Source organism: Etheostoma spectabile, chromosome 17, assembly GCF_008692095.1.
Source record: "Etheostoma spectabile isolate EspeVRDwgs_2016 chromosome 17, UIUC_Espe_1.0, whole genome shotgun sequence".
Classification (NCBI taxonomy): Eukaryota; Metazoa; Chordata; class Actinopteri; order Perciformes; family Percidae; genus Etheostoma; species Etheostoma spectabile.
In genome coordinates, this window is record NC_045749.1 from 18,046,942 (window position 1) to 18,061,294 (window position 14,353).

The 14,353-nt window shown below is 41.4% G+C and overlaps 1 protein-coding gene across 9 annotated transcripts in view; it reads right to left on the minus strand.

Moving 5' to 3' along the window:
* The window catches only part of arid4b (AT-rich interaction domain 4B), a 42,092-nt gene extending 27,925 nt beyond the window's left edge, over positions 1-14,167 (minus strand). For 7 of the 9 annotated variants that reach the window (XM_032540696.1, XM_032540695.1, XM_032540694.1 and 4 more), the window contains exons 1-2: positions 13,918-14,167; positions 11,684-11,732 (exon numbers count right to left, since the gene is read on the minus strand). In XM_032540696.1, coding sequence (XP_032396587.1) covers positions 11,684-11,689 — 6 coding nt within the window. In that variant the 5' untranslated portion in view covers positions 11,690-11,732; positions 13,918-14,167. Of the gene's footprint in view, positions 1-11,683; positions 11,733-11,877; positions 12,087-12,448; positions 12,590-13,917 lie in introns of those variants that run through there. The other 2 variants (XM_032540689.1, XM_032540690.1) reach the window with 2 other exon arrangements.
* Between the last annotated feature and the right edge of the window lie 186 nt (positions 14,168-14,353).

A 14,353-nucleotide genomic window follows, 5' to 3' on the forward strand; every position in this document is an offset into this window, starting at 1 on the left:
ATAACAGGCATAGTGTGCGCATGCTTTGCATTAGCACTTTTTACTAATGCACTATTAAAATAACAATGAAATACTGCGTTACTGACTTTAGACCAGGGCATTGTTGGTCAACGGCGCGATCCCCTCCCAGATAGCAATACGCCAAGAATTCCCCTAAACACACCTCCCTGTAAGACCAGCACGCCCATGGGCGTAAAGATGGACGCAAACATGGCCGCAGGTGCATTTGCTATTTAAACGACATGGGCGCTGGACAGTCTTTAAATAGCAAAGATACTTGAATTGGGCTCTGCGCTGCACTGCGCCAGGTGCAAAATAAGAGTGTATCTTGCGCTTTAGATGTCAATGACATACGGTCAGTGTTTTTGTCCTGGTGTTTTGCACAGACTTGGCACTGCCCACCTGCTCTGATCCCCCCACCCGACTTTTTTTGGTTCATAAAATGTACCCAATTTCACGAAAATGTAGGATATAACTACATACATTCCTGTAGGCCTAAATCTTACATTGCAACGTCTGCTGTATCAGTGTGTGATGAATTTATTAATCAGCTGGAGGGTGCATCGCTAATTAACATCGCTGTTTGTTATCGTTCAGCAGTGTGGGTGCTCAAATCGTAATAGTTATGGTTATAGTTATCATTCTTTGTGTAGACTGGCCTTAAGACAATACAAGGACATTCTGATGTGGAATTTTAAAATCAAAGCCCTCTAAATTGTCATATGCGAGCTGTGTTCCCATTAGTTTACTAGAATGATCATGCTGGTATACTCATACGATGAAAATATTTAGATATGTATTGTATTTGATATACAGCCCTATTTGCAGTCTAACTGCAGTCCTTTTTTCCCAAAAAACAATTAATCATATCAAGGCATTTTATAACTGGTTTTATCATCTTTATAAATCCTGATCCTTTGTCTATGTAACCCATTAGGCTTTTGGTAAACCAGCTGTAAAAAATGACCTGCAGCATTGTCTTAATAATTGGACCCGTTCCTAACCCATGGCATGCAAGCAAACCCATGAGTGGCATGAGAAGAAATGTAAGCCAACAGTTTTATAGAGGAGTTCCACATTGACAGACACTTGCATCAGCAGAAGTGAGCACAGCAGCTTTATGAACTACAACAAAGATAAAAATCTGCTTTGCCTTGTTTCAGCGTTGTGTTGCAGGTTCACCACTCCTTTAAGTCCTAGCGTTGATTGAAATACTGGTTTTGAACTTGTGTATTTTGTTAAAGACAAGGATAGAAACACATGCTGCTCATACCTTCCTGCTACAACCATTTCACAGCGATATGCTTCTCATGCGTGGATTCTACACATACTGTATAACATTAAGGACATGAGTGTATTGGATTTATTCATGTAGGTCTGCATTAGAAGTAGCTGTACAGCCATTTTATGTAGAAAAATATAAACCTTCAATTAGGATTTGAACTTGGCAGATATTTAATATTAAATGACTCAGATCAGTATCAGGGTCACAAAAACATAGCCTACAGGATATTTATTGCTTTGGGCTTCCTTTGAATACGGTTAACCTGTTCTCAGATCACTGCTAGTAATTCCAGACCGCTAGCTAGATTTGTCCAATCTGAGTTTTCTATTGCAGAACTAAAAACAACTTTTAAAACATACATGTTCCACCAAAACAAGTTCCTTCAGAGCCTATTTTGCAGCTGCACCGCAGCTTGTCTCCGGTGCTTAGCACCACCCAAAATGATTGCAATTGGTTTTTAAAAAATGCCAATAAACCAGAGCACGTTTTCCTCCCACCCCCGATTGCAGTGTGGAGTAGCCAGACCCTCCTCCAGCGCACTTTGGAGGAGGGTCTGGCAAAGCGAGACTACATAAACATGATCAGGACATCCCTAATCTGTGACATCACTAAACTGCTAATAATGCTGAGAGAGATTCACTGCACATGCATGAGCAAAATGTTGCCTCCTGACAAAAAGTTGAAACAGAATGTGGTTACAAATGTCCATTGTCCAATAATCCACATGAACATAAGGGTTTCACATCCCTCTTTAATTTATTTGTTACCTGAGACTGAATTCTACATCATCTTAACTGACAGGCAACTAAAACATGTCGCAATTTGGGCCACACACTCAAGCCACAAGACCAAAGAATGATCTGGAACACTTTCTATTAATCAAACAGGTGGTGTATTAACCCTCAGCCGTGCAGAAAAAACAGGGTTTGGCTGTCTTGCAAATAGGCATCATAGGCATAACATACTGTATCTACTTCTATTCCTTGATATCAAAAGGATAAAAGTAGAGACAGTGTACTAAAAATAGGCATGGTGATTTGCCAACTGTAACAATCCAGTCCAGCTTTGTAAAAAAAAAAAAAAGATTGTTAGGAGGCTCTGTTGACTAAAGAAGTAGGGTTTCACTTTTTTCAGTCTTGTACAGTGAAGAGATTTTGAGCACAAAACTTGGTGATGTGGTTCTCTGTGCACTGTGGTTAAAAATAGGGAATTTCTATATCTACTGGGGGTGTGAATCTTTGATTGACTCACGATTTAATTTTATTACGATTATCATATCAACAATTTGATAAGATATCCTGATGCGCCATCTCCTCAAATGTATTATGTATTGCTGTTATTTGGGGTGGCAGTAGCTCAGTCCGTGGGGAGTTGGGTTGGGAATTGGAGGGTCGCTGGTTCAAGAGCCAATACGGACCAAAGTATAGAGTGTAGCTGGAGTTAGTAGCTGGAAAGATGCCAGTTCACGGCCCGGGCGCTCTTGAGCAAGGCATAGTACCCCCCCGCCCCCCATCCGCTCAGGGCACTGGTCCAGCACTGGAAGCCCACTCACTCTGACATCTCTCCATTTGTGCATGAATAGGTCATGAGCATGTGTGTGTATTTCAGGCCTGTGTGTAGTGATTACTAACAAAACAGAGTGTAAATTGTAGAAAAAAAAAAAAAAAAAAAAAAGAGTCTAAACACAGCAAAAAAAAAACAGACACAAGTAACACAAAAAAGCAGTGACCGGAAAAATCAACAAGCAACATCAGTAGGCAATAACCGATTGTTTGTCACTGCATAGATGCAGAACTGTCCAGGTCCGCATCGCGATGCAATGATTAATTTCAACACCCGTAATATCTACGGTATAAAAGTGCAGAAAGTTCAATAAATGTATTATTAAAAAAAATTATCTTGTAGTACCACTGCATACAAAGTAAGTAACACTGCATAGAAAAATTATAATAAATCAAAAAAATGTAAAAACCCCAACTCAAATCAAACTGGCGGCAAATAATTAAAAAAAAGACAAGAGTCATGTTTGCTAACAGATGGACAAGTTGCTTTTTCTGTGTTGGGAAGGTGGGGAGCCTTTCATAGTCAAATCAGGACAGGTCGCTTCTTCTCCGGTGTCTTTTGGATTCTGACAGATGGGAGTCCAGTGCACTTCAGCCTCCCCACCTCTCATATAAACACCTCATTAGTGCAGTCTGGCCTCAGCACACGCTGCCCTAGTCAACACCACGTTTACATGACGCACGCTCTTGTCAGTCATGGCTGTAACACAAAGCTGGACTGCCCCTGTTCCACCTCTTTTAAAATAATACTACTTGTCTCCTATTGCTTCCACTGCTTTAAGCCTTTTTCTTTTCCTCTTCTTAGAGGGGAAGAGTTATACTACTGAGTCAGAGAGGGCAGCTTGGGTTACCTTGACAGCTGTGGTTGCCAAACCTCCACAACTTAACAAGGCATGGGGGTGACAACACACCGCTGAGGCCAGATTTACATTTGTCATGCTCACATGCCAGCACAAACAGAGAATGGTTTTGTTGTTTCCGGTGACAATGCCCCACCTCCCTGCATTTAACTAAAACTGTGAAAGAAAATGCCATTCCTTGGATTAGATTGCCATTTAGCCTCTAGCTGTCTGCCAATAAACACTGACTCCTTTTCATCATTCCAGCCAGTACCGAAGAACAGACAGTGTATCCCAGACTCAGAAGATCAACCAATCAAGATGACTGAGCTCAGGGAGGCGGAATTCCTTTGCATTTGTGGAGGTGTAACATCCCCTCACTAACTTAAAATAAGCTAAAACTCCACACAAGAGCTGCTCTTATCTAAGATTCTGTCATAAAAAAAAGGAGCAGAGGAGTATTTTTCATAAGCCTCAAGCGCCACATTAGCGCCTGCATGAAAAAGTCAACGTAATGGTAATAACAGTGGTACAATCAAATCCAGCTCTCTTGTTCAGCTTGTGCCACTGATGTGGAAAATACTCTCCAGGCACATGTGCTTGATTAAACACATACAAATATAACTTGGCATGGGGTGACAAAACACACCTGCGGCTGCCAAGGACAGAAACCTACCCAGTGTAAATGCAGCTTGATTGAAGGATGATCAACTTATATCAGTCCGAGGGGCACAGATATCACATTGGATAACTTAAATGCATTCATGCAATAAAAGCTTTTATCCCCTCCACAAAAGGAACAATCTAAAACAAATCCCAGAGTACATAAAGTACTTCTGTCACACAGACAGTTTAAACTGGGTACTAGCACCTCACGGATTACTAGTGATGAGTGACCCAAAGCAAACTCTGTATTTAAAAGGTCCCATACAGTAAGAGGGGACATGTCCAAGCCTATAACCTTTCAGTTCTTAATGGAAATATTAGTTTTTCCACTTAAAGTGCAGTATATTTTATACGAAAACAATATGGCTGGATGTTTTATCAAAAAGAAAAGTGCCACTGGGTTACTAAAAAATATTAAGTGCAACTTAACCCAAACACACACTACACTGCTTTCAAAACACTGCTCTGTTCATTCTATTTTTACGTTCCTGTATTGTATATACCGTACATGGGTACATGTATTGAAATTTAACCAAAATGGTTCAGTACATGAATTTACACGGAAAATAAATGGTATAAAAATAAATAAAACTTGCGTGCAAATTAATTACTGTAATGCAGAACTACTGTTAGACACACTTATCTCCTTACATATACCTACGCTCTCCGTCTCTGCAAGATTGGGAGTGACTGAGATTTCTCGTGACACAGCCACCAGAAGACTTACAACTGTCAGACAGGTTGCTCACGTCACATCTACGTCTTCAAGCTGAGTTGGAGGCTGCGCAGTTACGCTCAGCTATCACAGGAAAAGTGCTTCTAGTATCTTTTACTGGTCTCCGTGCAGAGCAACGGGATCTGTTGGTCCATTTCACAGTGTATGCGGTCCAGTGAGTGAGTCAGAGCTAGTAGCACTAACAACTTCTCCTCCCTACAGTGCTTAACCAGCCTTTAGATACAACTACAAACAGGGCCCAAAAAAACAAAACTGAAGCAATCGGAATTTACATGTCATCTTCAACGCGCCCATGTTCACTCGTAGACAAACCAGGCTTCAAGCATTCGCTGTGTGTACACAAACCTTGTTACAACATGCCATCCCCCCCCCACGCATGAGGCAAACAGTAGCTCCTTCCATATGCAACCAAACACGGACGATGATGGAGCATGAGCTGTCAGCTGCACCCTCCGTTTCACGAACAACTGATGGTTGGACTTTGCGTTCAACAGAAAGCTGTCTCGCGGTGACTGCTCATGTTATTGACTTAAGTGGGAAATGAAAGCGTCAGTTCTACAGACTGCATGAGCATCACTCGCCTTACTGAGACGTTACAGGAGGTTGTGGCACAGTGGAAACTAGAAAGGTATGCTTGTCGCCAAATACTTTCGTTCATCTTTTGTGGGTGAAGGTCTTGCCTAAGTAATTTTTTTTTTGTTATTGTTCTATGTAATTTGCACTTTCAATAAGAGATGCTGTATTTTCAGTTTTATAGCTGATTGTCTTATTTTGTTTATAAGTTACAGATGGAGCTTGGAGATGATGTGGAGTACTTCCTGTTTATTGTTTACATCTTACTTCGCATACTTCAGGCTGTTCAGATTGTGCAGCTAGCTCGGGGGGACAGACTGTATGACACTAGGTGATACAGCCTAGTGACACAATAATAATATATAAAAAAAAATTGCCTTCTGCAATTTCGTTTTGCTTTGCCCTCCATTGTACCGAGCTGAACCGTGATGTCTGAACTAGGGCTGAGGGCATGAATTTTTTTCCAACCGCGATTGAAAAGCAAGAAATTCTTGCGTTAGTGCGGTATACAACCCCCTTACGAGAGTAGCGCAAGTTAGAGCGAGAATGGCAGGGCAGGGTGCCCTAGGTGAGTGACGCCAGTGCCTGTGTGGTCGCGCAAGGAGAGTGAGCGGTAACGGAGCGTAGCCTAGCGCATGAGTGCCGCTGTGAGGAAAAGAGAGAGAGAGAAAAAAATAGCAAAGTTGACGTAAAAGGGAGTTAAAAGTGAACAATAAAACAACAAGCTAGAGCATCTCAAAACTTGGTGGCTTTATCTGTTGTGAATACTGCCGGTAAAGTGAATGGAGTTATCCCCCCCCCCCCAAAAAAAAACATTGACTTAAACCTTAGCCTACAACATATGTTGCAGTCCGTCTAGCAGCTGATCAGCTGACAGAGAGCAGAAAGGGCGACTCAGCAGTTTGCTAACTTGTTGCTCTCTCTACCAATATAAGTCGCTCTGTTTTAGGCTACTTTGATAAGTTTTGTTTAGAAAGCCTTGAATCCACGTAACACACAATCCATGTCATAAGAACCAGTGAATCCGTGGAATTAAACACAACGTGGCCGTGCACATCTGCAGGCCAATGTTGTTGTTTTTGCGGTGATGATGTTTTTTTGTTTTTTTTGGAAGAGGAGCTTAAAGAGACAGGCCTTAAAACAGAGTATATGCAGATAGACACTATGCTAAATTATAATAATTATGTTTTGTTTAAAATTACAGAATGTAAACATATTCCATTAGAAACCCCAACAGCGAGTATGAATCTGAAAATGAGTCTTTTTGGTAAGGGAACAAAACAGGCAAGGCTGTTATATTAAGTCCCAGCTTTGAAATCATTCAACACTAAATATAGTGGGGTGACACTGGCAACATCAGAATGAGATCAGTTTCTGCTCAATAAAGACTCAGGTCATGAAAAATTTAACAGCCAACTCCACAGAATGCCAGATGAAACTAAGCCGCTGCATATAGTGCATTTCTTTGACAGCCTGAGCAACTATAGCATTTTCATTCTACAACTCAGTAAAATATACGCATTCAAAAGGTTAAAAAGTTGAAAGAAGTAAATGCTGATGGCATGTTTGTAAGGTGAACCCACTTTATATCAGTCATTGATCAGAGAGGGCCTCAAGGAATTCCTGGTTATTTGCTCAAAAGACCACAGGCTGTTTTGGGGAGGCTGTCCCATGGAAGCATGCAGATACCTATTTGCTAATGTATTAAGACACCCTTACACCAGTCTCTGCAAATATTCCTCCTGCCGCTCATTCGCTACAAACTACCATAAAAGCCAATGTGACCTTTATATTGATGAATATGTTTCAGATATGCTGCAGATTCACAAATCAAAGTTCACCCTTGTTGAAGTTTTACACAACAATTTCCATGATCAGCCAATTTTTTGTCATGACTCTCGGGTTTTGGAGAGTGTGTTAGTAGAAGAGTTGTTCTGGCTCCATTTTCCACTATTATTGACCGTTAAAATAGACTATTTACAGCCAATTTCAGATCATTTCCAAGAAAATGAACATTAGAGCTGTTAAATATCCATTTTCGTTTGAAGTGCAGGGCATGCCTCTGGACTGAATCCGAGTCTGGTGGACCCATATTTTCCATACATGCCTTTTGGAAATGTTGTGGTGATGGCAGTTACATTACTACAGACAACCAGGGGTGGATTGTTACCAACTACATTTACTAAAGTACCATACTTCAGCACAATTTACTTAAATATTTCCATGTTATGAAACTGTATATTTTACTACGGTTGAAATTAAAAAGGCAAACCTTTCTACTATCCTTCATGTGAACTTTTTCTGACTGACTATTTCCCATCATCACTCAGACACCAAAACAACCGGTTGTATGGGTTCATAAACTAATTGTTTCTTGTAAAACTTCTTTTAAGACACTGGAGATCCAATTAAATTAGCATTTGTGATTTACACTTTAGAACCGAGGTTATTTTCCCACCAACGATTCACCTCACTCTAACACTCAGAGTTTTTAGATCGCTACTGTTGCCATTGCTCAGGATTTATTCGAGATTGTGCGCCTTTTAAAGCTAAAATGGCACGTGTGCTGTGAGGGTGGATGTGTCACTAATCACATGTTGGTATGTTTCAGGTTACACAACAGTGCAAGTTGATGTTAGGAATATCAACTGGTTTATATTCAGCTACTGATGTTGCTGATGACATGAGCTCCTCGAGTCGAGACACCATCAGCTGTCTTGAGTTGGGCTGAGACCGGCTGGTTCGGACCGCTGAAACCTTTCCCTGCAATGTTCTAAAGGCGTCACCAATCTCTGGTCTGAACTGGGCTTAACAAATCAGTAATTTTCATTCTGAGAATAACAATGTACTGATGCATAAGCACACAAAATAGCACCTTTTTAGACATACAATTCAGGCATTAATCAGCCTTACTAAAAATGTTATAAGCAATAGTTTCTGACCCATTATATTGTGCTATAATGAATAGGCTTGTTGGCCGAACAAAGGAACATGCAAAAGGCATGCAGGAAAGAATTAAGCTCCCTCCCAGCCAAGCTCACACATACAATAATCCTGCCGTGAATTACCTCTTTGTCCAAACCACAGTCACCACAATTCCAGTGACTGGTGCTTCAGTAGGAGTTGCCTTGGCAATGCCATGGCAGCTTTAAACAAATAAAAAATGTACTATATTGATACCTTTTGTGTACACACTCATTACCCCAAATGTAGGATTGTCATGCAAATTGAGTCCTGCAGTCTCACAGACAATTCAAACCAAGTACAGAACTTTAAACATTTTAATAAAACTCTGATGAATTGCCGACGCCTATAATTTCTAAAGCAACCAATTTCCCTGACCAAAATACAAAAGCCATAGTTTTGCATTTGCCTTCTGAATGACTTGTAGCAGTCTCCTACTTGCAATGTGGCTTTTGTGTGGGTTTTGGTTGAATATGCTAATGTTATCTTAAGGTTCACCTTGCAATACCCATACAATGCAAACAACTCAGACTGCGAAAATTCCCTCATTCCGTAAAAGGGGCTGTACTTAATATTCACATATCTCACATTATGAATATATGCACATCTGTATAGCTGCAAACAAATATTTGCTATGTAAAGATGTAGTGGGGTAATGGCGCTCTGAGCAGAGAATGTAGTCACACTACCTATGTGTGTGCGTTGTGATCCAAGTTTCTCAGTTCTTTGTTTTGATAGCCGGTCCGGCCACGCGTGCGTGTAAGTGCATGTGGCTGTTAACGTATTGGGGAACAACTCTGTAAGGGCAATGTGGAGTCAATCCCGGCCCACTATTTTTTCAACAGTATTTCGAGTACAGACAACAAATAATTGTGTTGCTTTACAAATGATCATGCTTGCATATTCAGAAATCAGACCATATTTGCGCTGTAATTATCTAAAGTTATTTACTTTAACAAAGTACCTGGTTTAATTGTCCCCATGTTGACCCCATATTTTTGTTGTACTACACATTGCTGCTGCTCCTCTTTTCACCCTGTGTGTTGAGCTCTCTGTTTTAGCTACAGAGTGAGACATCTCACTTCTGTTCCATCTTTGTTGGGAGTCATACATGCGCAGTAGCTAGGTAAGGACTACTAACCAGTCAGAAGTAGAGTATAAGGGAGTGCCATGCTAGCAGCAAGGCGCGCATATAACATGTGTTACAAAGTGACGCATGTTCATCACGGAAGTAAAGGCTGGACTACAATAGGGCTGTTAGGAGCAGTTAGGACGGTGTTTTCTGTTGGAGATGGTACGTTCCTTTGGGAACGTCAACTGCAGTGCGTGCAGTTGATGGAGAAAGGCTGTGGACCATAAGCCAGAGTGACATGAAATTCTAAGTGCATTTAAAGAAAAGTTGTCCTAGTTACAGAGCAATTTACAGTTACAGACATTGAGCAGATGCTTCTAATATACAGAGCAGTGAAATAAGTGAGCACTTCTCAAACATCAATAGATCCAGATGACTCGGAGCACTATGAAAACCACAAATGCTACAACATTAAACCAGAAATATTAAAACATTGCTCCTGTCAGCAATGATGAAAATAAGCAAGTGCAGGCATAATAATCATCTAATAACAGGCTACGGCTACCCAGCTGGAGAGAATAATAACTGCAAAACGGACATGGGCACTAATGGAAACGTTTTAATGACATTATTCAAGTAGACACTTGATAAAGTTGATTAAATTAAGCAGCAAAGTGTGAAATAGGTTGGATCATAGGTTTCTATATAATCTGTGTCTGGGTGCTATCTGTTCACTGGAATGCATTTCTAGTCATGACATTCAGAATTTCATTGTCTTCCTGTGACACAAAGTATTTATTACATAACCACAAATCCTCATGCAGTTCAAGTCAGCACTACCAGTAGGACGAGTATGAACGCAGGCAACATCAATGGTTCTTAAGCAGATGAAAAGTAAAGCTTTGTGCCAGATCCAAATGATTTCCTCATTTCTCATATACGGTTTGGACAAGATTTAATGAATAATGCAATAATCATTATTATTGTCATTATTATTGTCATTGTTATAATAATGTGTTGGCAACTATTTGCACATGTCATGATGCTTTTGTTTGCATTTTAATTACATACTTTGGTAGACTGCTAGTAGTGGTTGGTGGTATAGTTTGGTTAACCGCAATAAACATAACATCACTAGGGCCCAAGTGAAAGACTACAAATCATTACTAGACCCGCTTTTACTTTGTTCAACACTTACTCTCTAATCACAAAGTGCTCACATCTTCTATTCACTTTATTCTTTCCCCATGATCCTGTTACACTTTATATTGTGTGAGCCAAATAAAGATTTAGACTACAACGTTTCTATATGTCACGTGTTTAATTTAAAAGTGAAACAACCCAGCATGTTATGGCTCTTTGTATGGCTCACATGGAAACAGATGAAAAGTTAAGCCAAAACAGACCTGCAGGCATAACAACAGCCACAACTCTGATCCATTGAAACTAAAAGAAAAGATGAATAAGCTTGCATCACAACCTATTCCCAAAACAATGACAACTGTGTCTATTTGAAAATGAATACGGCTGGAGAATACAATGACAGCACTTTTGAATATTTTGTAAATTCCAGAGCTCGTTTATTCTGTCAGTCATCTCAACTCAGAACTCAGCATGCAATTCAATTACATTGCATGACATCAAAATTACAATTCCCAATTAGTGTTTGCAAATACAACTGGAGCCCCAGAAAACTCAGTAGCATGCTTATCACATAAAGGTATGAGTTTTGGCCTGTGTCTACAACACTGTTTTTAACAAGACCAAAATTGACATTTAGTAAAAGTTTGCACTAGCCTTAATCATGAGAATAGAAGGATGAAGCCATGCATTTACATTTACCATGTTGTGTTTGAGTTGCCTGGTTAAGGCATGTTCATATAGGAGGTACATAAAACTGAGTTCAGACTGGAAATGCAGAAGTAGTGGGACTCTAATCGAGTCTCCAGTGGCATTAAACACATACAAGAAAATGAATGAACATACCTTCATCTCTCGATGAGTCCTCTAGGTGACCAGTGTAACGAATCTGAGGCTGGAAACAGAGGTTGAAGAAGCGGTTAGACATTACAGACGGTGCCAACTTCAGTCTGCCACAACAAGACACGGTTATGTTATGATGACATCACTTCTTCTGCTACACTGCTGGATGCCATGAAAAAGCTGGGCGGTAGACTCACACTTGACATCGCTTAGTAAAACACATCGCCTGCACATGAGATTTCCTTTTAGGAATTGTGGTTTTTATTCGAAGTGAGTCTGTAACTGATTTTAGCAAAGTTTAAAGATCATTTGTTTAAATAATCCTGACTAATGCACCCGGCTAACGGTATGTGTCCTCGAGCTTTCGGTCCACATTATCAAAAATATCTGTGTTGCGAAGTAAACCGTGGCAGGCTGATCACTCTCATTCGCAGAGCCCTTAAAGCCGTTTATGTAATGCCTAGTGTACTGTAGTCAGCAGCCAGCCATGGCTTGTGGCAACGAAGGACGAGCAAACACAAAGTAACTAGTCGCCGTCCTGCAGAAATGCCCGGATAAGGAGGCTGTTTAGGATAAAGTGATAGATACAGTAAGAGCCGCACGGTGCTCGGAGTACGGCAGCGTGATGTGCCCGCTGTCTGCACTGCACTGACTGTACCAACACTACAGCGGAGGAGGACGCCATTTCTGTAGCTGACAGTCGGCTAAAAACGAGAACACTTCATCGCACAAACACTGGAAATTGCGAGAGCGGTGGTCGCTATTCACCTGCCCATGTCAGAGTCATTTCTCTTTCGGAGACGAATCTCTTGCTTTATACAGAAACAAACTGCCCCGACACCGTTCATTTTCGCTTCTCTCCCTTGACGGTGCGCTGCTCTCTGCAGAGTACACTCGACAGCAATAGACCGATAATAACACTGCTTATGGGCAAACAACACAGCCACTAAACCAGACATTTCCAGAAATGTTATATTAATGCTATGTCGTTACAACAGCGTTAAGCTGAACAAAGTGAGACTCAGTCGCGCAGCCCCATTAAAAGTCACTTTCTTTATTCACAAAATGTTGTCTTTATCGACTGGTCTGGCATTTCGCTGACTGTTCACTGAGTAACGTTGAGTGAGGTCGCTAGTGACAAAGAAGCAAGTCGACGAAACGGTTCGCAACAAGGTCAAGCTCGAGGAAGACTTGTAACGCAGCAACATCGCGTTAATACCTACAACATTTTATTGTTATAACAGAAGCCAAGGTCGCAGCCCTCCTATGTGGCTCTTGGCCGCGGAGGATACAATGTCATCCGTCCCAGACAATTTGCTAGACCAGCCGCCGCACGTGAGTGACTGACCACCACCAAAAATAATGCACATATGATATCTGCACAGCCCGAGTCTCGGATGTTTTTTCCTCTGTCCTTAAACCTGGTACCGTGGTTAACTAAAGCGTCGAGCCCATTTAAACCTCTTCTGTAACGTTACTGATTCTTGCACAGACAGTTTGTCAGCGGTGATGTTGCCAGTTACGGAAATGTGCAAAATATTGGTTCGCGCAGCATTGAGAATACACGAGCCCCATATCTAGCACAGGGAAAATAGTCCACATCGCATTTGGTCATATAACTGATCAAACGGGTGAGTTCCTTGATAAAAGGCAGTCCATTTGGTCGGACCTACACTGGACAAGTCGATCGTGAGAAGCTAATGATACTGGTGGCACAAAAGAAAAGCCTGACAATGCAATTAACCTGTTAAACTACACCGTTAAGTCGCTGGTCGACAAATCATATCCTGCAACGATGTCAAGCTCATACGGGTCGCCAATGGTATCGTGTAATATCACTTTTGACTATTAGGGAAAACCATGACACGCGCTGCTCGACGACAACCTCTCCGAGGATTCCTCCGCTCAACAACACAACACTCCGGTGCTTGTCCAGCAGGCTTGAAACTATTCAACCCTGGAGTAGCATACGCTGTGACTCTGCTCATCAGCTCAATTTGGCTGCCTACAGCATAACTTTGTCATCGAGCTAACCAAGTTTCTTCTATAATCTCGGCCGTCATCTTTTTGCTGTCCAATCGTTTAATTCATTCATTCCATAAAACCACCCTAAACACATCCCAGCATTAGTTACCAAGTTAGCTAGCTAACGTCAAGGTTGGCTTGGTAGCAGCAGGGAAGCAAGCTAGTAAATTGTTCAAAATAGCGATGGCTTTGCCGAACAAAAGCAGGCTTACCTATGCTGTCAAGTTGAGAAACACCTCTGTTTTTCGACGAAAGTGTATTAGTAATCCATAGGAACATTTATGTGAGAAATCTGACAGGTTTTAACGTCGTCCGTTGGCCCCCGGTTGATGTTGGATGCGGATGGGTAAAAGTGGTTTTCGCAGAGCGCTGCTGTTTGCCTTGTTGAGTAGCTCTTCTAGCCTAGCTCTTTCTGTGATCCTTATTCCCCCCCCCTCCCCCTCCTCCTGAGAATGATTGACGGGGATATTATCCCCGCCTCAACCAAAGGTACGCTCGCCCATAGGATGGCACATGGAAGGGTAACGCCTTAGTAGTGTCGGATTGGCTGGTCGAGGAGAAAAATATCCATGGTACGAAGTCGTCCTACTGATTTGTTCTCGCAAAGAGAAAAACTGCTAAAAACTACAACCCCCAGCTTTTGAACAT